We start from the raw sequence: 24,239 nt of genomic DNA, 5'->3' as shown, positions 1-24,239 counted from the left end.
AACATGTATCTGGAATCGAACGGTTAACGGAAGGCCGCCAGATAAAACGATAATTCACACAGTATTTGTAAATAAGTAGTACTTTGGCTAATATTAAAATTTAATGGTTGCTACAGTTTCTAGTGATTTGGCGTATTTATTGAATGATCAATGCAGTATACAACAACCATTTAGTACAAAATTTCACTGTTTTTTATTTACTTGAAAAAAATGTCATTAAATCAGATATCAAATATTGTTAACATCAGTGTTAAATGATATGTTTGCATAGTTAGTTGAAATAGCTTTCCATAAACATCACAGAATGAAGCGAGGTCCCTGTCTCTGTCACTGTGGTTTTGATCATTAACTTGCCACATATCACCTTCCGTGTGGTTTGATGGTGTTCATGTAGTTCTTACACAGCTTCGAACCTTAAAAGCGTTACAGATCTTTCGACTAATCCTTTTCAAGTCTGAAAAACAATAGAAGTAAAACCCATTTTTAAACATGTGCTCTTATTTTCTTTGTCATTCATAAAAAAATGGACCAAATTCAATAATCAGGCAGAAATGTCAATCATTATATTTATTTAAAGACAATAAGTAAAACAAAGAAATATTATATTTCAACATAACATGTATGCTTTTATAAGAATTATGTTCAGTTAAACATAAATTGTTTAATCATTACACGATTACTTCAGTATTCAATAATGTAACATTTGGTTAATTTGATATATTTTCAGGACAGGCTAAAGTTTATGTTCTAGATTCTTACAAAACTGTGTTCAGATTAAATGCAGAACTGACGGGCAAATTCTTGTATACCACACATAGCATTTAAAAAATGTGTCCCACACATAGCAGTATAACATTTATATACACACACTCCGAATTAGATGTATTTGCACAAACATACAATGTAAGTAGCTTATCTATGAAGAATAACAATATCCGCCCTATTTTTTAAACCCTCGACAATATTATAATCAATGTTTTTGTTGATTGAACAAAAAATATACCACACATACCATTTCACTTTATGTGTTTTCAAACACGCGGTTGAGTGGTTGTCGCTTGGTAGAATACTCCAAACGTGGATAACTATACTGTAATGTAGCCTAAAAAACGGGAGATAACTATCAAAACACGAGGATAGAATGAATTTTAAGTTAAAGAAACGCGACCAATTTAAGGGTCGAAAGGGAAAAATATTAAGGAAACAGTTGTATGGATCCAAAAAGAGTAACCATGAAGTTATTGATGAAGAAATAAAGAAATTGGATCAAGCAAAATCCGAGGTACGCTGGCGTGTTTTTCATATTAAACTAAATTTCGGATAAATGCATCCGGATGTGTGTATCGTAGAATTGAAGTGTATAGTATTTTCAAAGTATGAAATACACAGAATTAACATAATTATGTTTTTGTTTTATAGTATCCTCCGGTTACAGCCTATCGATCGATTAAGGAAACGAGTAACACAATTTCTGAATTTATGAAAACATATCAACAATATATAATTTACCTTCAAAGATATATTTAATTCTCTTTAAATCCATCATTTCCCATGCCAAACTTATTTATTTACAGTGTGTTTAACCTAGTATGAATACGTCACACTGAAAAGGGGGAGAACTCAATGGCACTAGGCATTTGGACAACAAAACTAAAAAATTGATTTAGTTATTTATTGCTTTGCAGTGTTCAGTTATGGTCTAAATCTCTAAGAAAAGATTACCAGAGTTTGACAGTTTATCATCAGCAATTAAAAACTGCTGTTGACTGCCCTATGGAATTACTAAACCAAATATGTATTGAAACGATTGTTAATGTTTACATCAAATTAGAAATCTGGAGACAAAATTGGTGTAAAAATGGTTAAGATAACAAAAATGGTCATAATTTCATACAAATGAAGATCAAATACTTGTTTACTGCTTTGTGGAAATAACATATAAATTTAACACATTAACAGCAGAATATTACTTAGCTTTGATTTTAAATTCAAGAGTATCGAAATGCAAACTATCATACAGTACAGGCACCATGTAACTTAAACAAAAACGCCTGTCTGCGGTGTTCACTTTTCCCGATGAGTGACATTTTGCGGGGGACGGACACGCTACTGACTATGCGGCGAACAGTCGAAATCACCGCGATTGCATGCTGTTGACTTGTTGACAGGAACACTGGTGATCACCGTGATGCTGCGCAGCTGCCATAAATACCTGTCTGCAAGGGTCATTCACACGTTTTAAATGTACATGCAGGGCTCGAAATTAACCTTTTTTTCTGCTTGCAAAACATTGCGAGCAGCTTTAATACCAACTCGCAAAATCAAAAACAGTCTCGCAAATTGTGCAGGAAACATACAAAAGTTTGGACATTAATATTAGTACTATTAAAACAAAATAAAAAGTACTTAACATACACATTTTATTTCTGCAATCATACAAAGATATCAGTTCCTTGGACCATAAGGGTATTGTTTTCAAATATAAGTGTGTCGTGTTCACTCAGAAAACAAAGTTTAAGTGTCGGTTTGGGATATTTTTAATGGGGTTTCAAATATTGAAAAAAATCAGCTATGATATTGTGTGTTGAGTGCGATGTCACCAAAATACAAATCAACGGTTAACTTTGCTTTATCTTTCGTATTTTTATTTCCGTCTGTAGGCAAAAAGAAACTTATTATGTTTGGCTTCGACGCCATGTCTTTTCAAGTTCAATGAACAAATGTGAATAGTCGACTGTTTCATGTTCTTTGTACCAATATTATCCGCGTATCTGTACTATAAGTATACGAGTCTACATAACAAGGTGCGCGCTTCCGCATACAGGTATTCAGACGTTCTATAAATTGACCAACGGTTAAGCGTTCATGACGTCGAGTGCATTTATGTTACTAGTTTTTTCCACTATTTCTTTACTCGCAAAAAAATACTAGTGGCTTAAAACTTAACTCGCAATCAGTATTTTTCACTCGCATTTTGCGAGTGTGCGAGTGTTAATTTCGAGCCCTGACATGTACACAAGAAAATCATATACTTCATGTAGATATTACAAGTCATGTATGTGCACATGTATGCATACTTAAATTCGGACAGTACGTAAAGTCGGGAACGTAAATAAAGCGTTTAGATGATCAATACGATTAACTCTTATGGTGTTAATCAATGCAATTGCCCTTTTTAACAACACATATCGAGTTTCAATGAAATCAAGTGAGTATTAAATCATTTATTTACTTGTGTCCGGCTTAAAGAACTATAAGAATTTACGTACTGCATCATTATGTTACGACACTTGTGTGCAGTCAGTAAACAATACAATAATTGTTTCAGTAATGAAGGAACTGAAACAGCGTAACGGTAATGATGCAGGGTGTTTAAATTATATTTTATTAAGAAGAAATGTCAATGCCAAATAATTTGCGAGATACCCCGGTTGTTTGGTTGAACTTCACACTGAAACTTTTAATGGAAATTAAATGATCTCAAAGTTGTACCCACTACGAATTTTTTTATTTACAAATAAATACACCCACGCCAATTTTCGCGCGCTTTTTATTAGGACAAAGAAATTCATTTATTTCATGTAGAAGTTGTAACAGAAAATAGCTGAACATGACGCGTGCAAACCATGTCAGGTGATTTACGCATGTTGGAATACAACTGTCCTGATTGGACGCTTATTTCATCAAATCTGTAAATAGAATCATATGCTGAAATTCATTTGTTACTTTCAAAAATTGTGAACATTTGTGTTATTGACATTCTTGCGAGCACTTTTATCATCTATATTACCCACCCATAATTTGCTTTTAAAAATGGAAATCGGGCATATATGGGATTATCAAGTACCGGTAATGGATAAAGATGGGAAAAGTTGCATGTATGCGATTGAGACAGTTGACATGCATGTATCGGGGAATCCAGAGACTTGGGATAATACGATTACTCCAATCAGTTATGAGTTCTCCATGGCTTCAAACTGTTAATTGCATAATCAAACACGCAATTATCACTCCTCCAGGTGCGTTATCCTACAGCTAGGTGCGAATATGGTTTTCTTTTATACGCGGCGTTTAAAAAGACAGAAATTACTGTCATTGGCATGGGTGTGAAATACATTATTCATGATCACTTAAATGAAAGGGACAAAAAGTTTATGTTCAATTATTTTATTTTTTGCGAACACAATGAACACCCCTGTAGATATTATGGATTATGGGTCCGCAGTGATTCGCGGTGTTCGCCTTATGGCAAATGGCCCCGGCGACATTTGATCTGAACACCCATCGCTGGGTTCATATTGGTAAGCGAACATAGTAAGATGAACACCGCGGTGAGTGGCATTTGCTTAAGTACACGGTGCCTGTACTGTACCATGATCACAATTTCAGACAATTTGTACAGATTTTGATGATTTATTTTAAGTTTTATTTTTTATGCATGTGGTAATTTCTAATAAAAAATTATGCTCAAACTATGAGTTAATATTGACTGAATGATTTTTATAAATTTCTGTCAGAAAGTGCTGGATTTGGGATTTATAATGTGAAATCAATATGATACAGTTGTGGTAGATATCCCTAACTGGGTTGGATTCTGTTGACAGGTTAAGTCATTTAAATAAAACATACTTGCTGATTTTTTTAGCTAAACAATTCAATATACAAGTTCCCATGGGAAACTTCTGAGTAAACCATACATAATTTGTGTAAGTTTCTATAATAAATAACTGCTATGATATTATCATAATTATGATAATTACCCTTCGCACTGAAAGAATTATTTGCTTTAAATTTATTTATTTTTCAGTTTGATTCCAGTAAGGCAAACTTATTTACAGACTTCCCATTGAGCCAGAAAACTTTGAAGGGTAAATAGATGTAGTTTTTATTCACATTACATGTAACAGTTTAACAGTATTTAATATAATGTAACTTTGGTATAACAACTTGCTCTGTGTATGAACAACAATACATCAACAATGAATACATTACCGTAGTGAATTTTATGTTAGTTGTAATTCTTGTAAATAAAAATCTATAATTTATTTGACAGATTTCTACAATGTTGGCAATGAATAAAAACTAAATAAAGAAAACTCATTAAACACTTCTTTCAAAATACTTAATAGAAATTTCAAAATACTTAATAGAAATAATTTTTTTGGGGGGAAATTGGGATTTTTGTTCAATTGTGGTTTTGAATCTGGTCCGTTTGCTTTGGGATTGGGTTCATTTTACGGCTTTTTTTAAATAGCAGAAAAAATCTTAATTGACATTTGATAGTAAGCAGCTTATACAAATATAGTGTGATGTCATTATTAATATGAACCCATAAACACAAAATACAACCTTATAGCTAATGATTACTTCTGTTCAAGGTCTGGCAAGCGGCAAGTTTGAAAAGCCTACAGACATCCAAAGGGAGGCCATACATTTGGCTCTGAATGGGAATGATATCTTGGGAGCTGCAAAAACTGGATCAGGAAAAACACTTGCCTTTCTTGTCCCTGTAAGTAACTTACCAGGGTGCGCAAAGTATGATATCGTCTCTTGAAAGCCAGAAGAGCTTATCAGCCTTCTTTGTTGATATGACCTTCTGGCTGTCATGATACAATCATCTGTCAGGTTTTTTTTTTAGAAAAAGGGGAAGACGCTGGACGCTGGGTAAGAGGGGAAAATTGAGCGCGAAAGAGACATATTTGGGGAAAAAATTAAAACTGTTCATTTCAATGTCTATAACTCACCTACAGACTTCAGGGTTTTTAGCTCACCTGAGCGATAGCTCGGGGTGAGCTATTGTGATCACTCACCGTCCGGCGTCCGTCTGTCCGTCTGTCTGTCTGTAAACAATTTGTAAACATCTTCTTCTACTAAACCATTGAGCCAATTTCAACTAAATTTCATGTGGAGCATCCCTAGGTCATGGGACAAAAGAATTGTTAAAAAAAATTTGATCACACAACCAAGATGGCCGCCATGACCATATATGGTAAAAACCTTAAAAAATCTTCTTTTCAGAAACCGCTCATCAGATTTTCAAAAAATTTCACAGGGATGACCTTTGAAGGCTCCCCTGAAAAAGTTGTTCAAAGAAATTTGATTCGTCAAAAAACATGGCCGCAGGAGCTCGTTGAACTTTGCATGTTTATTCGTTTTTGCCTATTTTGTGAAAACTTTCAAAAATCTTCCACATTTTTTGTCCGATCCTTTCCAAATTTGCACAGTGTCTTTATATCAATGAGGACACGAACCCTACAAAAAATGAGCATTATTGGTCCATGAAGTACAGAATTACCTCCCCTTGAATTGAGAAAATGGTGTTTATGAAATAAAGTCCAAATTTTTCATCCAATTCTTTCCAAACTTGCACAGTGTCTTCATATCAATGAAAACTCGAGCCCTGTCGAAAATGAGCAACATCGGACCATTAAGTCCAGAATTATCTCCTTGAGATGGCAGATTTAGAAATAATTATAGTGTACTCTTTTTTCCAATTAATAGTGCTATTAGAGTAAAGGATTTGCTGGCTACAGGCCAGGTTTCTCTGACACGATTCTCTTCTGATGGCTTTGCTGCAGACCACATAAACCCTTAACCCAGAACAGTTAATTCTTTCTGCAAATGTTTGTGACTGTGGAAATCATTGAAATAAAAGGAGAAATTGCTGAAATTAGCATTTTCTCCTTTCATCACAATGCTTCCTACCCTATTAAATCAGTATCTTCTTATTGTAAATTCAATAGAGTTTTAGCAAAATTTTTCACCCCCTACTTTTGAGCTTAATATGGTTTTTCACCCCCGGTGTTAAACTCAATTGGGTAATTTAGGGAATGACATATATAATATAATAAAAATCTACAAAGGTTACTTTATTATTTATACAAATGGAATTCAAAAAGGTACCTGTACATAACAACAAACAATTACTGAATTTCTGATCAAAGTTCATTCATTTTGCGTTTAATAAGACCGAGTTTGTGAAAATCGCTGCACAATTGATGAAGTTATGGCTTTTCAAAGCGATGCACCCCGTTATGGGGTCGTTTTGAGTTGAATACCTTGACAATGAAAGTAGATATCGGACGGGTCTAAGTATAATTACAATAATACCCAAAAGATTGATAATCGCTGGAAAGACTGCCTTCTTTTCTTCATAGGACGGCATATAAACTATCCGATACATTTTTGTACCGAAAATAACCAGTCTAAAAAATACGCCCAGTGTTCTTAAGAATTGCATTTCGTGACGCAAGGTTTTTTACGGGAATAACATTATTAAATTTGTATTTGCGTTTTTGTACACTTTATTCTGAATTTAATAACGTTTTTATTAACCAGGTTTTCCGAAGGAAAAACTGGTTATTAGATTGGCGAATGTCGGCGGGCCGGTGGAACAAGCTTGTCTGCGCCATAACTTTGTCGTTCATTGTGAGGTTTGAAATCATTTGGCACATTTGTTCACCATCATTAGATGGTGTGTCGCGCGAAACAATTACGTTGATATCTCCAAGGTCAAGGTCACACTGAGTTCGAAGGTCAAAAATGGCCATAAATGAGCTTGTCCGGGCCATTACTATGTCATTCATTGTGAGATTTTAAAATCATTTGGCACACTTGTTCACCATCATTGGATGGTGTGTCACATGAAAGAATTACGTCAATATCTCCAAGGTCAAGGTCGCCACGACTTCAAATAGATTTATTTTGAAACAAAGGGGGTTTATTATAAACAATCCGTTCAGTTTTAGTTGTCTCCCTTTATCAGACTTTTTTTTCCAATTGAAAACCTGGTTTTGTGACAATTGTGTCCCTTGTTGGCTATTTTAATTGCGTATTAACGCAAATATGCTTGTTAATTATAGACCTGCCTGCATGATTTGTACATCTACACTGTTTCCTGATAATAAAATGTCACACAAAGCTAAGTCATACCGAAAAAATAGCTTATGAAAAAAAACATTTCATCCTGCAAAATAAATAGATTTTCTTTTTAAATAAACTGCATTAGATAGAATTAATAAAAAGCAAACAAACAGTCACACACAGGCATCGGTGACCACATCATCAAATGACAGTGGTTTGAGCCCAGTTACTTTTTAGCTCACCTGTCACAAAGTGACATAGTGAGCTTATGTGACAGTGTGATGTCGGGCGTCCGTTGTGCGTGCGTGTGTGTGTCCGTCAACATTTTGTTTGTGTAGACAGTAGAGGTCACAGTTTTCATCCAATCTTTATGAAATTTGGTCAGAATGTTTATCTTGATGAAATCTGGGTTTGGATTGTATTTGGGTCATCTGGGGTCAAAATCTAGATCACTAGGTCAAATTATAGAAAAACCTTGTGTAGACAATAGAGGTCACAGTTTTCATCCAATCTTTTTGAAATTTGGTCAGAATGTTTATCTTGATGAAATCTGGGTTGGGATTGTATTTAGGTCATCTGGGGTCAAAATCTAGGTCACTAGGTCAAATAATAGAAAAACCTTTTGTAAACAATAGAGGTCACAGTTTTCATCAGATGTTTATGAAATTTGGTCAGAATGTTTATCTTAATAATATCTGATTTTGGATCGTATATGGGTCATCTGGGGTCCAAAATTAGGTCATCGGGCCATTTCTAGTTAAACCTTGTGTAGATGAAAGAGGTCTCAGTTTTCATCATGTCTTAATGAAATTTTGTCAGAATGTATTAATTAATGAAATCTGGCTTGGGATATGGGTCTGATAAAATTTAAGTTGATGTAGCAAGGTTAGTCAGGTGAGCGATTCAGGGCCTTCATGGCCCTCTTGTTTTAGAAAAAGAGGAGTGTCTCTGACCTTTTTGTTCTTAAACACATGAACAAGTATGATATTAAAGTCAAAGTCCTAAATAAAGTTGATGGGGTATATCTAATAATGGGAAATGTTTTCAACTGGGGCCGGGGAACGATGTCAATATTGTGATTTCAATTTCATGATGAATGGGTTGACGATCTAGATCTGCTACAGTATTGGAAGGGAAAGGTGCGGCAGCTGCCGATTGTCTACTTTCACTTTCACAATAATCCGACAGTATTAATCGATGTTGATTACATGTACCTCCGAATCCTGCTGGGTTTCAACGGTTTTTGATGATTCATTCTTAAAAAATGTGTCAACGCAATTAATATTTTCCGAGTCCGAACGTTTTATTTTGTTTGTGTATGAACGCCAATTGTGAGACTTTTTTCTGTTTTAACGTTTATATATTGGCTTTCACATAACCCGGATGAAAATTCGACTGGTTTCCGGTAATTAATTGACGAAACATCCTTCTCGCGCAAGACCAGAATCCAGTAAAATAGTCACATGATTAATACGATTAGTTGCCCGGTTTCCATGACGTAATTTAAGAGCTATATATAGAATCACTGGGATTCCCAGATTTGAGTGTTCGTCAGGAGAGAGAGAGAGAGAGAGCGAGATCGTTGTACATGATACAAATTGGATAAGTGTCGACTTCCCAAAAGAAAAAAAAACATTTCTTTGAGGGTAAAATATTATATTATGGTGAAAAATTATATTTTTGGAGGCGAAATGGTATTTTTAGGGGAAAAATTCTGGTAGGGGAAGACGCCGAATATCGGCGTCACTTTCTTAGTAAAAAAAACCCCTGTCTGTATAGAGCTATTAGGGCTAATCAGTTTTCCTTGAACGTAGGTTGGTTGCACCAGCTATTTATTTGCCCACTTTGGAAAAGTACCGGTACCGCACCAATTGGGGAAACAAACTGACATTGAGAAAATTGCTTTTGTGTTTATATTCAGGTTGGAAAATATTAGTCTTTTTAATTGCACTTACTAAATTGCAAAAAACATCTTTATATTGTTCTTCATGCCTTTTTGCTGACATAATTATTATTTAGTTTCAGTGCTCTTTTTATTTGTTCACAGTCACTGCCAGATAATGTGCGTTTGGAATTAATGTGCTGCATCTTTCCTACATTTTGGTTTTTTTATGCCCCCTTTCAAAGAAAAGGGGGCATATAGTGATCGGACTGTCCGTCTGTCTGTCTGTCCGTTTTTCCGTCACACTTTGCGTTTAGGTTTCGAAAAATGCTCATAACTTCTATGTCCCTTGAGATATAACCTTCATATTTGGTATGCATGTGTATATGGACAAGGCCTTTCCATACGCACAAAATTTTGACCCCTGTGACCTTGACCTTGAAGTTAGGGTCCACGTTTAGGTTTCAAAATCTGCGTTTAGGTTTTGAAAAATGCTCATAACTTCTAAGTCACTTGAGATAAAGCCTTCATATTTGGTATGCATGTGTATATGGACAAGGCCTTTTCATACGCACACAAATGGTGACCCCTGTGACCTTGACCTTGAACTTAGGGTCTGCATTTAGGTTTCAAAATCTGCGTTTAGGTTTCGAAAAATGCTCATAACTTCTATGTCCCTTGAGATATAACCTTCATGTTTGGTATGCATGTTTATATGGACAAGGCCTTTCATATACGCACACAAATTTTTACCCCTGTGACCTTGACCTTGAAGTTAGGGTCCGCGTTTAGGTTTCAAAATCTGCGTTTAGGATTCGAAAAATGCTATAACTTCTATCAAAGCGTTTATAGGGGGCATATGTCATCCTATGGTGACAGCTCTTGTTCTGAAATCATTTGAGAATTTTGTAATTGTTCCCCGTTTGGGAAAGTCCCTTTTACAGGTCCTTTTTGAAGAAGCCAGAAAATCTCTTTGCACATTATTGCTTTCAAGTGACAGCAGTATTCCTGTTATGATAAAATTGATCCAGGGCTTGCACTAAGAAATAAATTTTGGAAGTCCTGACTTCCTGCCCTTTACTTATGGAAGTCCCACTCAAAAATGTTGGAAGTCCAAACCACTTTAATGTTGATGTTAACAGAATGTCAACTGCGTAAATGATCACAAACTCTTCCCATCCATTTTGGGTCACTGTACATCTGTGAAAGTAACTAGATATATCATACAACAAGGCGGAAACTACCCTAGGCTTTAAAAATAGGGAGAAGTTTGGAAAATCAGGGTATAAGTTTGTGCAAACAATATCGACAAAACATGTTAATTTCAAAACTTTTATTATTTCTATCATTTTTCTATGTTCATTTGTAAAAACAATAAATTCTTCTTAAAATCTACTTAAATTAAATTATTTATTATTGATTAATAATCATAACACATTTAAGTCATTCAACACATTTAAGTTATTTGAGATATGTGCGGTTGCAAGTTTTCATCACATATTTATTGTCATTTTATTATCCTCACCCCTATGACTGCATTTGCAACAAAACACAATCTTAATGAATGGTCATGATGGAGCATCTAGTATATCTATTACTGTTTATCCGAATACTATACATGTCCGAAATATGTACACTTTATAAATGCCTTACCAGTTTAACTTCAATAATCCAAACTTTCCTTGTTGTTATCTGGTTTAACAAACCTTATCAAATGTTAGTTAAATCCATTTTATGTTTTCTCCATTATTGAATCAACATTACTTGTAATTTGAATCGCCAGCTTTGAACTAAACGCGGGTTGAATGTTACAATAGGTCAGCCATTTGCAATGTCGAAGGTCATGGCGTAGCAATTTAATTCTACTCGGATAAGTTATATCTAATCCAGGAAATGTGTTTTCTGAATGTTTCTGACTAGTAAAATGACATGTTAGTATAGAAAATGAATTGTGATTCCAGTTTATATAAGATGGTTATTACTCGTAATTATCGGTGAATTAACAAACTGAGAAAACTCGCGGGAACTTATACGGTAGTGAATCTACGTAATTAATTAAACTTTGATCAGTTTTGTTTTTCTTTAATTATTTTTGCCGTCTTTCTTTTACCGTGCCGTCTGCCCCAAACCAGCAATTATCTCCTAATCATTAGACAACATGCGACACGCGCAAAGAGGCACGAGTGTGTTGTTAAAGCAACCAATATTAAGCGACTGGTTTGTCACGGTCAATTAGCGATCCGCGCGGGGGTAAATTGTGTAACCGTTAGATAAACAACACACAATAAACTTGCTAATCACCTGCGGGCGGTATCAAATATAAGGAGGCGAAGTTTAGACTGATCGAGACGTGTGCAAAACACATTGAGTCGGCAGAAAGCAGTGTTGATTGAAGTATTATTTTAATCGACAGCTTACTATTTGCTATTTTCGGCGTATGAGGTCATAATACACTAAATAGTTTCCCTATATAATTCAATGTAAAAGCGACAACTTTGAGCGAAAATAAATGCAACATTTTGCACATAGAGACCCCCATAACCATACCTTTTCTTAAAGGCCATTCTAAGCGGAATCGATTTATGCAATAAAAAAGGTATGTCATGTACAATGCAAGAAAGAACTTGACACAAATCAAAATCGACTGTTTTTGCAACTTTTTTTTTCGGCCGTTTCTTAGTGGAATGTAACCTTTGCTAGTGCAATGGTTTACTATAGTATTCACGTGTATCATATTTCAGGGATTCAGTAGTGAACACCTATTCATGCCCTACCATTATCTCCGCAAGATAACACCCGAATAATGGTAAAAAGTGTAAAACATGCCTTCCTGTCAACTATGATATTTTTTTAGACAGTACAGCCCTACATGAAGCGATCATTTAGTGTATTGTAACCTATAAGACAACGTTTACTGTTAACATCGCGAAAAAAAGCACTTCTCGATACTTATAAACTTTTTTTCTATTTGCATGCCAATTTTCAGACCGATCTTTCACGTAGAAATGCTTGAAACTGCACTTTATTATAACGCCTGATAAGCCATGTGGCTTTCGCGTTCGGAGCTTTGATTTATAACGGGCGTTCAGGCGAAAAACGATTACCCTAAATAATTACAATAGGTCAAAATACTGGAATATTGTTACAAGCTATGTAGAAAAAGAAGTAAACAACTATTAAAACGTGTTCATGAGCTCTGTCAGCACAAATTGTGGCGATTTGAGATGCTCAAGACGAGTTTTTGTACGTTTTTTTTCTTATTTTCCTCTGAAAACGTAGTTTCTTCTTAAAAACTCACGATGCTCCTTAAATTCGTGAAACAAACGCATTTATTACGTGAAATTTGCCAAAACGCGTCATATCCCACTAAAGAAATGATGATTTTCTGTAAATACAGCTCCTTTGTGACTAGGCCTGGTTTTGCGTTTAGGTCATAATACACTAAATAGTTTCCCTATATAATTCAATGTAAAAGCGACAACTTTGAGCGAAAATAAATGCAACATTTTGCACATAGAGACCCCCATAACCATACCTTTTCTTAAAGGCCATTCTAAGCGGAATCGATTTATGCAATAAAAAAGGTATGTCATGTACAATGCAAGAAAGAACTTGACACAAATCAAAATCGACTGTTTTTGCAACTTTTTTTTCGGCCGTTTCTTAGTGGAATGTAACCTTTGCTAGTGCAATGGTTTACTATAGTCTTCACGTGTATCATATTTCAGGGATTCAGTAGTGAACACCTATTCATGCCCTACCATTATCTCCGCAAGATAACACCCGAATAATGGTAAAAAGTGTAAAACATGCCTCCCTGTCAACTATGATATTTTTTTAGAGAGTACAGCCCTACATGAAGCGATCATTTAGTGTATTGTAACCTATGACCAATTTTAAGGAAGTATAGTGGACGTCATGGGTTTTTGTTATCGGCGTATGGAAACCATTATCGGGCGTAATTTACGGCCGTACGCCGCTTAGTGCAAGCCCTGTTGATCTTGTTTATATTGTCTAACAGATTCTTGCAAATAATTTTTGTCCGTGATAAAGTCTGTCCTGAATGTTTTAAAAGTTTTCATAATAAAGCTTAATTTAATTCAAAGTACATGTATGTCAATTTTTCTTATGAGACTTTTGAAGCAATAAACAAACCCACAGGTTTGTTTCATGGTGGATAATCTATTCTTTCATAAACCGGTTGTTAACCATACTCAATACATTTTGTTATTACTGTCTATAGTATCGGCACATATCATTTAACAGTACAGGTCTGACAATATAACATATATTTATGACATTAAATATTGGGGATGATAACATTTTGTTGCCATACATTTCAGGTGCTGGAATGCCTGTTCAGGGAGAAGTGGTCTCAGAATGATGGCCTTGGGGCCCTCATCATTTCACCTACCAGGGAGCTGGCATTTCAAACGTTTGAAGTCCTCAAGAAAATTGGAAAGTTCCATGACTTCTCTGCGGGACTGGTTATTGGTGGAAAAGTAGGCAGTTTTTAGTTTTCTATGAAAATTTTGTGAGGTAAGGTTTGCCATCAAAAGGGTTTAAACCCCCAATGCTTTTCACTTTCCATTCATAGACATGTACCACAGCTTAATATCAAGCTATTTGTTTGATGAAAGATCATTACAGGATTTACTCTCTTGATAAGAAATGTTTCTTGAGTCTCAAGATTATTATTTTACTTTCATTATACCCCTCCTCACACAACCAAAATGTAAATAATTATGCTGTTGTCAGGTTGTCAGTCGGTCCATCGTTTTCCAGTTGTCAATTGTATAAATACGGATAGCCAATTCAACCTGATTCGGATAAAGATAACCAAAATCAAATTCCTTGGCTAAATCTTATCCAAAACTAAACCAAAATGTGCACCATTTTGATTATCTATTATTTTTTATACAATTTCTAACCAAAAAAGATATTCTAAAGTTGAAGATAATCAAAAGTTATCCACTGGATAATAGTTATCCAGTTTTATACAATTGGCTATAGATATCTTTCTCCAGGTGTCGCATTTCTTGTGCAGTGCGCAACAACCATACATCTTGCTCCCATATTTTCATAGCTATTGCCCTTTGTTTTTACCTAAATTTTGCCAGTGGCATATCTTGGAAACTTAGAGGTATCAACTTAAAACTTTATAGGTAGGGAGATCTAGTTGAGGCTGTGTGCAGTGCTTAAGAACCAGAACTCTTGTTGCAAATTTTTTAGACTTACTGCCCTTTGGTAAATTTTGTACGTAAAAATTGTCTGGGGCATATCTCAAGAACTATCTGAGGCACCAACTTGAAGATAGGTAGATTTCATTGAGGGTGTGTGCAGTGCAAAAGAAACATAATTCTTGCTCCCATATTTTGGAGAGTTATTGCTCTTTGTAAATGTGTGTTCTAATTTTGTATGGAGCATATCTCTGCAACTATTCGGGGTATCTGCTTAATAGTTCATAAGTAGTAAGAGCTTATGAAGGGGCTGGGCATTTCACAAGAACCATACTTCTTGTTCCCCTATTACTATTTCCCTTTGTTAATATTTGTAAGATGTATAAACTTGAAACATATTAGGTATGTAGATCATATTGAATGGATGTGCAATACACAAAACCATATTTCTTGCTTCTCCAGTTTAAGAGTAATTGCCCTTTGCATATTTTTATACCCCGGAAGGAGGGCATATAGTGATTGAACTGTTCGTCCGTCCATCTGTCTGTCTGTCCGTCTTTCTGTCACCCTTTGCGTTTAGGTTTCGAAAAATGCTCATAACTTCTACGTCGCTTCAGATAGCAACTTGATATTTGGCATGCATGTGTATCTCATGGTGCTGCACATTTTGAGTGGTGAAAGGTCAAGGTCATCCTTGGGAAGTAAATCCAGGGTAAGTAATAAGCTTTAAAGGAAGATAATTATCTGTACCTGCCAAATGATAAAAAAAAATCAATCAAAGCGTCACAGTAGGGGAAATTGTGTCATTGACAAACACATCTCTTGTTGTACTTAAATTTTATCGGGGAGGGGAGTTTTTCAGGCATGGCAGTGACAGTTCTAGTTGACATAGGTTGCATCTAGTTACAGATTTATCTACTAATATTCCTGATTTTGAAAGGAATTAATTTTTTTTTCTTTCTAATACCCCAGGATGTCCATGTTCTACTTCAGCCCCTAAAAGAAGAGGCAGGTCGGATCAATCGTACCAACATTGTTGTATGCACGCCTGGCAGACTGCTACAGCATATGGACGAGACTTCGTATTTCACCGCTGACTCCCTGAAGTTACTGGGTATGTATGCAGCAATGGAAATTAGCTGAAGCCCGCTAGCAAATGGCTCCATAAATTTTGTTGCCGGCCTTTCTTTGAAACTGTTATTAAGTCCCCTGTACAGTAAATGTTGACAGAACAAACGTGTGCTAATTGCCAAAAAGTCAGTTACAGTTAATAACTTACTATGTGAGTCTGGCCAATAAATCATCAGGGATGAGATACTGTATTTGTACTTTGTAGTACTGTAAATTGTTCCTGTTTGCTTGCATTTTGCATTTTCTTTGTAAGTGTCCTGATGCCAAAGATCCAAATCTGGACTTATTTGTACCAATATATCACTAGGGTCCGCACATGCTACATAAGGGTGGCATTTTCTGTCTTCTTGGCACCTATAGAAACAGAGAATATTTTCTTCCATTTTAGGGCCAAAATGTGGCACCATTCCCACCAGGCACTGTTTATATTTTTCCTCAAAACAAAAAAGTCCTCTCTAAAAAACAACAAGAAAACAAAAACAAAATGCATTGTTTAATTATTAGCGAGGCTGTTTTCGGAGAAAACCCAAGCTATTGTCATAGCCAGCTCGTCGTCCGCCGTAGGCGTCGTGCTTAAACCTTAACATTGGCCATAACTTTTTAAATATTGAAGATAGCACCTTGATATTTGGAATGCATGTGTATCTCATGGAGCTGCACATTTTGAGTGGTAAAATTTCAAGGTGAACATCATCCTTCAAGGTCTAGGGTCGAAAAAACAAAGTCAAGGGAAGTAATAAGCTTTAAATGGACATAGTTATCTGACCTGCCCACGTATATATTTTTTGTTAAATAAATCAAAGCGGCGCAGTAGGCAGCATTGTGTTTCTTACAAACACATTTTGGTAAAAGGTCAAGGTCATCCTTTACGGTCTACAGTAAAAAATACAAATTTAAGGGAAGTAATAAGCTTTAAAAAGGGAGAAAATTATTTAATATTGAACATAGCCACTTTATATATTTGGCATGCATGTGTATCTCATGGAGCTGCACATTTTGAGTGGTCAATCACAGTCACGGTAGTGGCTTTTTATTATTTGCTACTAAAAATAGAGATTTGTTAGAGACAATTATTTTCAAGGGAAGTAATTTATATAAATATAAATCTCATATTATATATTTCCTTACCAAGAATTGAAGTTCTTTTCACAGTTACTGTACAGATTTATCATTCTTATTATTTTATAACTCAAATGATTGATTTGTCAAAGTTTTTTTCTTAATTATATAATTATAATTTCTTTGATGTTCATTACACACCTGTGGACTTATGTCCATAGATACATGATCAACTCTGGCCATGATCTCTTTTAAACCACAGGCCTTGGTTGTCAGTGATGTCTGACATAGTCATAATTGACCGTGAGACCCCCCCTCCCCCCCCCCCCACCCGTTTGGATTGGACTAAATTCAAGGGAAGTAAAAAGCTTTAAAGGGAGATGATTTCTATACCTGCCAAATGATAAATAGCAATTTTATTTCAAAGCGTCAAAGCGGTGCAATAGGGGACATTGTGTTTCTGACGAACACATCTCTTGATATAATTATCATTTCTTACCTGTTCTAATTTGTGAATGCTAGTTTTCATTAAATACCAGTGGACTTATGCCCATACATACATGATGAACTCTGGCTATGGTCTCTTTGATAAATCACAGGCCTTGGTTGTCAGTGATGTCTGACTTGGTCACCTGCCAAATGATAAATAGAAATTTTATTTCAAAGTGGCGCAGTAGGGGGCATTGTGTTTCTGACAAACACATCTCTTGTTGGGTCACTAGGTCAAAGGTCAAGGTCACTGTGACCTCTAAAAAAAAAAATTCTGACAAGCTTTCGAAGCCGAGCGTGGCACCGGTTATGCGGTGCTCTTGTTTAAGTTAACAATTGGTAACAATCATTTAAATTCTAGTAGACATTACCTGTGTTTATTAAAGAAAAAAAACTTGTTATGTCCCCACCACTATAGTGGGGGACATATTGTTTTTGCCCTGTCTGTAATGGTTTGTGTGTTTGTTTGTTTGCCCCAACTTTAACATTTGCAATAACTTTTGCAATATTGAAGATAGCAACTTGATATTTGGCATGCATGTGTATCTCATGGAGCTGCACATTTTGAGTGGTGAAAGGTCATGGTCATCCTTCAAGGTCAAAGGTCAATTATATAGCTTCAAAGCGTTGCAAAAGGGGACATAGTGTTTCTGACAAACACATATCTTGTTCAGTTTAAGTTTTCCCAATTCAGGCTTCATATTTATTTTGTTATTCTTTTCCCAATGCAATTGAAAACCCCAAAAAACAACAAAAGATGAATATTAATTTCATATCCCTCCTTTTATGATAGCGAGGGGGTCGTAGATTTTCCTTTTCTGTCCGTCAGTTTGTAATTCAGTTCATTGGTTCTGTTCGCCCACATTTTTGTGTTGTGGATAACTCAAAAATGTATTGGTGCTAGAAGGAGGAGACTTGGCAGAAATATCAACCAGCATGTGAATTTGTGCACATCCATATTTTGGTTAAGATATTTTTGACAAAACCAGAGTTATTGCACCATTTTTAGCAAAAAAAACCCAAAAAACATTTTATAAACTTTTGATACACTTAACTCAAAAAGTGGTAGAGGGATTTAACTTTGGGACTCTATTAACCAGTATGCTAACTTGTGCACATCCATATTTTTGCATTATTTTTTCCTACATTTGGAGTGTCCAGACCAAAGTATAATGTGGTGGGGGGGGGGGGGGGGGCGCACATTTTTAGTTGATTTCTATTCTTGTTAATGCCAGTGTTGGACGAGGCTGACCGTATTCTGGACCTGGGGTTTGCACAGACCATGAACGCCATCATCGAGAATCTCCCCTCGGAGCGACAGACACTGCTCTTCTCAGCCACTCAGACCAGGTGAGTGTTTGTCTGATCTTTAGATCTCTCAAATTGAACCTCTGAGGGGTTTGGTTTGTACTAGTCATAGAAAAGATGGGTCGGGTTTATGTGGGTACAAAGTGCTCCTATTGAGCTATTGTGGTCGGTAGCTTTCTAGTGGATGTCGCGCTGTGATGTAAGATGTCAATTGTCAACAGTTTTTTTTTCAACGACATCTCTTAAACCATTTGCTTGATTTTGATGACACTTCACAGAAATCATCAATTCATTCCTTCTTTCTAAGGTTTGCCAAGCATTCCGGTCTGTTGCATAGGATGTTCACGACACCTGAGAAAAATCTTTTAAAAGTTAAACTTGAAAAGCTCAGAGATTTAATTCTTGATGTGTTACATCATATAGTGATAAATATGTGTATCTACCAAGATTGTTAAATTAATGTATATGCAAATAGAGGTTATTTTTCCGACAATTGATTCTCTGATGGAGTGCTGAAAAATGCTGTTCTTTCTTAAATATTCTGTCACATGTAGTTATATCAGTTCTATGTTTATAGGTCAGTGAAGGATCTTGCCCGACTCAGTCTACATGACCCTGTGTTTGTGTCAGTGCATGAGAACGCTTCCCAGAGTACACCAGTGCAGCTTGAACAGGTGAGATTTGTAGAATGTGAGGAACAGGTGAGATTTGAAGAGTGTGAGGAACAAATAAGATGTGAGGAGTGTTAGGAACAGGTGAGATTTGTTGAGTGTGAGGAACAGGCGAGATTTGTAGAGTGTGAGGAACAAGTAAGATGTGACGAGTGTGAGAAACAGGTGAGATTTGTAGAGTGTGAGGAACTTGTGAGATTTGTAGAGTGTGGGGAACATGTGAGATATGTAGAGTGTGAGAAGCAGGTGAGATGTGTAGTATATGAGGAGCAGGTGAGATGTGTAGAGTGTGAGGAACATGTGAGATGTGTAGATTGTGAGGAGCAGGTGAGATGTGTAGTATATGAGGAACAGGTGAGATGTGTAGAGTGTGAGGAACATGTGAGATATGTAGATTGTGAGGAACATGTAAGATGTGTAGTGTGAGGAATGGGTAAGATGTGTAGAGTGTGAGGAGCAGGTGAGATGGGTAGAGTGTGAGGAACAGGTGAAATATGTAAAGTGTGAGGAACAGGTGAGATGTGTAGAGTGGGAGGAACAGATGAGATGTGTAGAGTGTGAGAAACAGGTGAGATGTGTAGTGTGAGGAACATGTGAGATGTGTAGAGTGTGTGGAACATGTGAGACATGTAGAGTGTGAGAAACAGGTGAGATGTGTAGAGTGTGAGGAACAGGTGAGATGTGTAGAGTGTGAGGAACAGGTGAGATGGGTAGAGTGTGAAGACCAGGTGAGATGTGTAGAGTGTGAGGAACAGGTGAGATGTGTAGAGTGTGAGGAACAGGTGAGATGTGTAGGGTGTGAGGAACAGGTGAGATGTGTAGAGTGTGTGGAACAGGTGAGATGTGTAGTGTGAGGAACATGTGAGATGTGTTGAGTGTGAGGAACAGGTGAGATGTGTAGAGTGTGTGAAACATGTGAGATGTGTCCAGTGTGTGGAACAGGTGAGATGTGTAGAGTGTGGGGAACATGTGAGATGTGTATATGTTGGGTTTTTCAATAGTAATGTATATTAGCTGTTTGATACAATAGGTAATTACACAACCGTATCATTGATTATACTTAACAGTAGCCAGCTAGCTCTGCACAGGGCTTACTATCAAGACCATGCTTTAGTCAATATCCTGTATCTAGTTTTTAGCTCGGCTATTTTCGGAGAAAACCCGAGGTATTGTCATAGCCAGCTCTGCGTCCACCGTCTTCCGTCCGCAGTCCGCGTAGTGCTAAAACCTTGACATTTGTCTCTAAAATCAAAGGGCATCCACCTACAACTTTGAAACTTCATATGTAAGTGCACCTTGATGAGTTCTACATGCCAGACCCATTTTTGGGGTCACTAGGTCAAAGGTCAAGGTCACTGTGACCTAAAAAAAAACAAAAAAAAACAACAGACAATCTTTCTTTTATTCAAAACTGCACCGGCAGCCGAGCGTTGGCACACGTTATGCGGTGCTCTTGTTTCTCATTTAAGATTTATTTCAGGCTACCTAGGTTGAACTGCTGATTTCCATGACTGATATTTGCATGTTATCAATATCAATTATTATAATAACCACAAGCCAGCAAGCCATGCAGTGTTATCAATTTCTTAGGGTTTGTTACAATTTTAGGTTTCATATAAGCAGGCATGTAAAACTTTCTTAATCTCAAGTAATTTTAAGAATTGAGGTTTGGTTGAACTGCTGATTTCCATGAAATATTTCATCTTATCCCCAGAACTTTGTGAACTACTTGATTTTAAGTAATAGTTTATAAATTCAGGTTACCTAGGTTAACTGATATATTGCAATTTATCCTCAGAACTATGTGGTGTGTGAGCTGAATGAGAAGATGAACATGCTGTGGTCCTTCCTCAAGAACCATCTCAAGTCCAAGACCCTGGTCTTCCTAACCAGCTGTAAACAGGTAAATACTTGTAGCACAAGTAACAGGTTAATAGTTGTCATGCAAGGAAAGCATACATGTAGTTGCATGCATCACTATATTCCATTAATAATTTTTAAGTATAAACACTAATGAAATGCGTTGTTTAAATACAAAGAATAGCTTCAAAAGAATAGCATATTGATTTGCACAACATTAAATCTTTATCTTTTAGACACTAGAAATGAAAAGATTAGCAATAATTTATTGAATTTATTTGGTTAATTAATGAATTTTCATTAAAATATAACACTCATGTAACATTTGGATTTGTATTAAAATATGTTGAGTTGTTTAAATATCTGCCATTTATTATACCCCTACTTTCTGTATTAAAGTATGGGCTGTTTTTGATTTTTAACTGGAAGTCTGTTGGGCAATTTAAAGCCATTTACTTCTTAAATTTAAATTTGGCTTGCTCGGATTTTTAAAGGCGGGCTTTTAACATTGTGTTGCTCTCAGTAAATGTAATAAGAATTCCATCTTGTGTGGCAAAACTTAAATTTTGACTGTGGTAGCATAAAATTTTATTTCACCTCTTTTGACCCCATTGCCCTCACTTAAGGCTTAACAATAATGCTTTTTTTTTCATTTTCTGGGAAACATTTATGACAGATTAATAAAAAATAACTGGGTTAAAATCTGTTACTTTGTAGAAGAACAATATTTGAAGGAATAACAATCAATAGTAAAGAAGGGAAAAAGCGTTCACTATATAAGTCTTCAACTTGCGCACATTTCTTCAGGTACGCTATGTGTTTGAGGCCATGAAGCGCCTGCAGCCTGGTATCCCCATCATGGCACTGCATGGGGGCATGAGCCAACTGAAGAGGGTTGAGGCCTACAACCACTTCCTCAACAAGCAGAGAGTCTGTCTGTTTGCTACGGACATAGCTGCCAGAGGACTTGGTATGTATAAATAATTGCCTGGATTTTCATAATTGAAGTATTTTAGGTTTATTACCTAAGCATAGTCATATTATGCTGGTAAATCATGTATTCTGATCGTTTGAAGATGAATGGATCAGGGACTTAAAGAATTAAATATGTGTGTACAGACTTTGTGGGTAAACATTTTGTACCTAAATGTAATATTGCATACAGACTTCCCTGCAGTGAACTGGGTCCTACAGCTGGACTGCCCAGAGGATGCCAACACGTATATCCACAGGGCGGGGCGCACGGCCAGGTACGAGAGGGACGGCCAATCACTGCTGGTGCTGCTCCCCTCGGAGGAAGAGGGCATGGTGAAACAGCTCGCTGACAAGAAGATCCCTATTGAGAAGATCAGGTAGGGGTTGTTAATGTTGTTTAAGCCTTTCTTTCGCTGATAAGCATTTTGATGCATTTATATACCCATAGAAAATGAAATGAAATTTAAGATTTTTCTCTATCGATCCCGGTTTTAAAGGCTTCATTTTTAACGCCAGAATACTGATGAGCAGCAAACAGCATAAAACCGACACAAACTGCAAGCTTCTCATAGGCTGTTATGGATTTATTCTGGATGCATATGGCCATAAATGGGTATTTATCAGCTTAATAATAAATAAATTTAACAAAAAGATTGTAACATAATGATGTTTGTTGGTGTTTATTACAGGATAAACAGCAAGAAGCTGTACAGTATACAGTCCAAGCTGGAGTCCAACTGTGCAGCAGAGCCAGAACTGAAGGAGATGGCTCAGAGGGTAGACTGCCTTTATCCAGTTTGATTGATCTGTGCTGAACTTTAGCAAATAATTTCAAATAAATATTTTACAGCAGAGGGATTCTCTTAGGTGCAGATTGTTAAAAATGACAAAATTATTTAGAGATCTTATTCCTGATTTTGTTACAGAAGGGAAGAAAGGTTCCCTTTGTGTTGCACTTTGACATTTTCAGGCATTACACTACAGTTCATCTGCACAAATAAGACTTAGGAAATTGTTGTTACATTAATACATATACTCGTATATTGGCAATGTCTGTTGTATTTTATAGCTAAACTGAGCTCAATATGCTCATGGCAAGCTGTTGTGATTGACTTTTGTTTGTCATCCATCTTGTGTCCTTGTGTCCGCAACATTTGCTATGTAAATACTCCAGAGGGGCCATATTTCTTGCCCAAACTTTGTGAAATTTGATATGATCATTTGTTTGACATTTGATATTGGGCCATTTGTAGGTTAAAAAACTATGTCACTATGTCAAATTTAGTTTAAAAAAAACTTGCAAACACTGTAGGGGCCACATTGATTGCCCAATCTTAATGAAAATTCTAGATGGCATTTAGTCTTGGTCAAGTGCGTCCCAAAACTAGATCACTTGGTCAAATTTAAGAACAAGATCGTTAATACTTGATGCCATATTTATTGCAAAATCTTCATGAATGAATGTATTATTATGCTATGTTGTTGATGTTGTCCCTATGTCATGTTGTGTACCCTCATATTTAACCAGGTTTTCCGAAGAAAAAAACTGGTTATTAGATTGGCGAATGTCGGCGGGCTGGCGGGCGGAACAAGCTTGTCCGGGCCATAACTTTGTTGCTCCTTGTGAGATTTTAAAATCATTTAGCACATTTGTTCACCATCATTAGACGGTGTGTAGCGCGAAAGAATTACGTCCATATCTCCAAGGTCAAGGTCACACTTTTAGTTCAAAGGTCAAAAATGGCCATAAATGAGCTTGTCTGGGCCATAACTATGTCATTCATTGTGAGATTTTAAAATCTTTTTGGCACATTTTTTCAC

General features: G+C 36.2%; 1 protein-coding gene and 1 long non-coding RNA gene across 4 annotated transcripts in view; both read left to right on the top strand.

The window, feature by feature from the left end:
* Window positions 1-1,109: 1,109 nt before the first annotated feature.
* LOC127852151 (probable ATP-dependent RNA helicase DDX10) overlaps window positions 1,110-24,239 on the top strand; it is a 29,934-nt gene continuing 6,804 nt past the window's right edge. Inside the window, exons 1-11 of one of the 2 annotated variants that reach the window (XM_052385984.1) lie at window positions 1,110-1,282; window positions 4,808-4,868; window positions 5,379-5,509; window positions 14,089-14,247; window positions 15,919-16,039; window positions 18,840-18,954; window positions 19,490-19,586; window positions 21,382-21,486; window positions 22,251-22,413; window positions 22,621-22,795; window positions 23,108-23,195. In XM_052385984.1, the coding sequence (XP_052241944.1) occupies window positions 1,142-1,282; window positions 4,808-4,868; window positions 5,379-5,509; window positions 14,089-14,247; window positions 15,919-16,039; window positions 18,840-18,954; window positions 19,490-19,586; window positions 21,382-21,486; window positions 22,251-22,413; window positions 22,621-22,795; window positions 23,108-23,195 (1,356 nt within the window). In that variant the 5' untranslated portion in view covers window positions 1,110-1,141. Of the gene's footprint in view, window positions 1,283-4,807; window positions 4,869-5,378; window positions 5,510-14,088; window positions 14,248-15,918; window positions 16,040-18,839; window positions 18,955-19,489; window positions 19,587-21,381; window positions 21,487-22,250; window positions 22,414-22,608; window positions 22,796-23,107; window positions 23,196-24,239 lie in introns of both variants that reach the window. The other variant, XM_052385983.1, reaches the window with a different exon arrangement.
* Window positions 19,608-20,544, top strand: LOC127852157 (uncharacterized). 2 transcript variants are annotated; one of them, XR_008036103.1, is made up of 2 exons: window positions 19,608-20,043; window positions 20,258-20,544. It is a non-coding gene; the product is annotated as an uncharacterized LOC127852157 (long non-coding RNA). The 2 variants fall into 2 exon arrangements; XR_008036102.1 differs by having other exon boundaries at window positions 20,231-20,544.

The sequence above is a fragment of the Dreissena polymorpha genome, chromosome 12 (genome assembly GCF_020536995.1).
Source record: "Dreissena polymorpha isolate Duluth1 chromosome 12, UMN_Dpol_1.0, whole genome shotgun sequence".
Lineage (NCBI taxonomy): Eukaryota > Metazoa > Mollusca > Bivalvia > Myida > Dreissenidae > Dreissena > Dreissena polymorpha.
The sequence above is the reverse complement of the archived record's forward strand: the minus strand, read 5'-3'. Positions and strand labels throughout refer to the sequence as shown.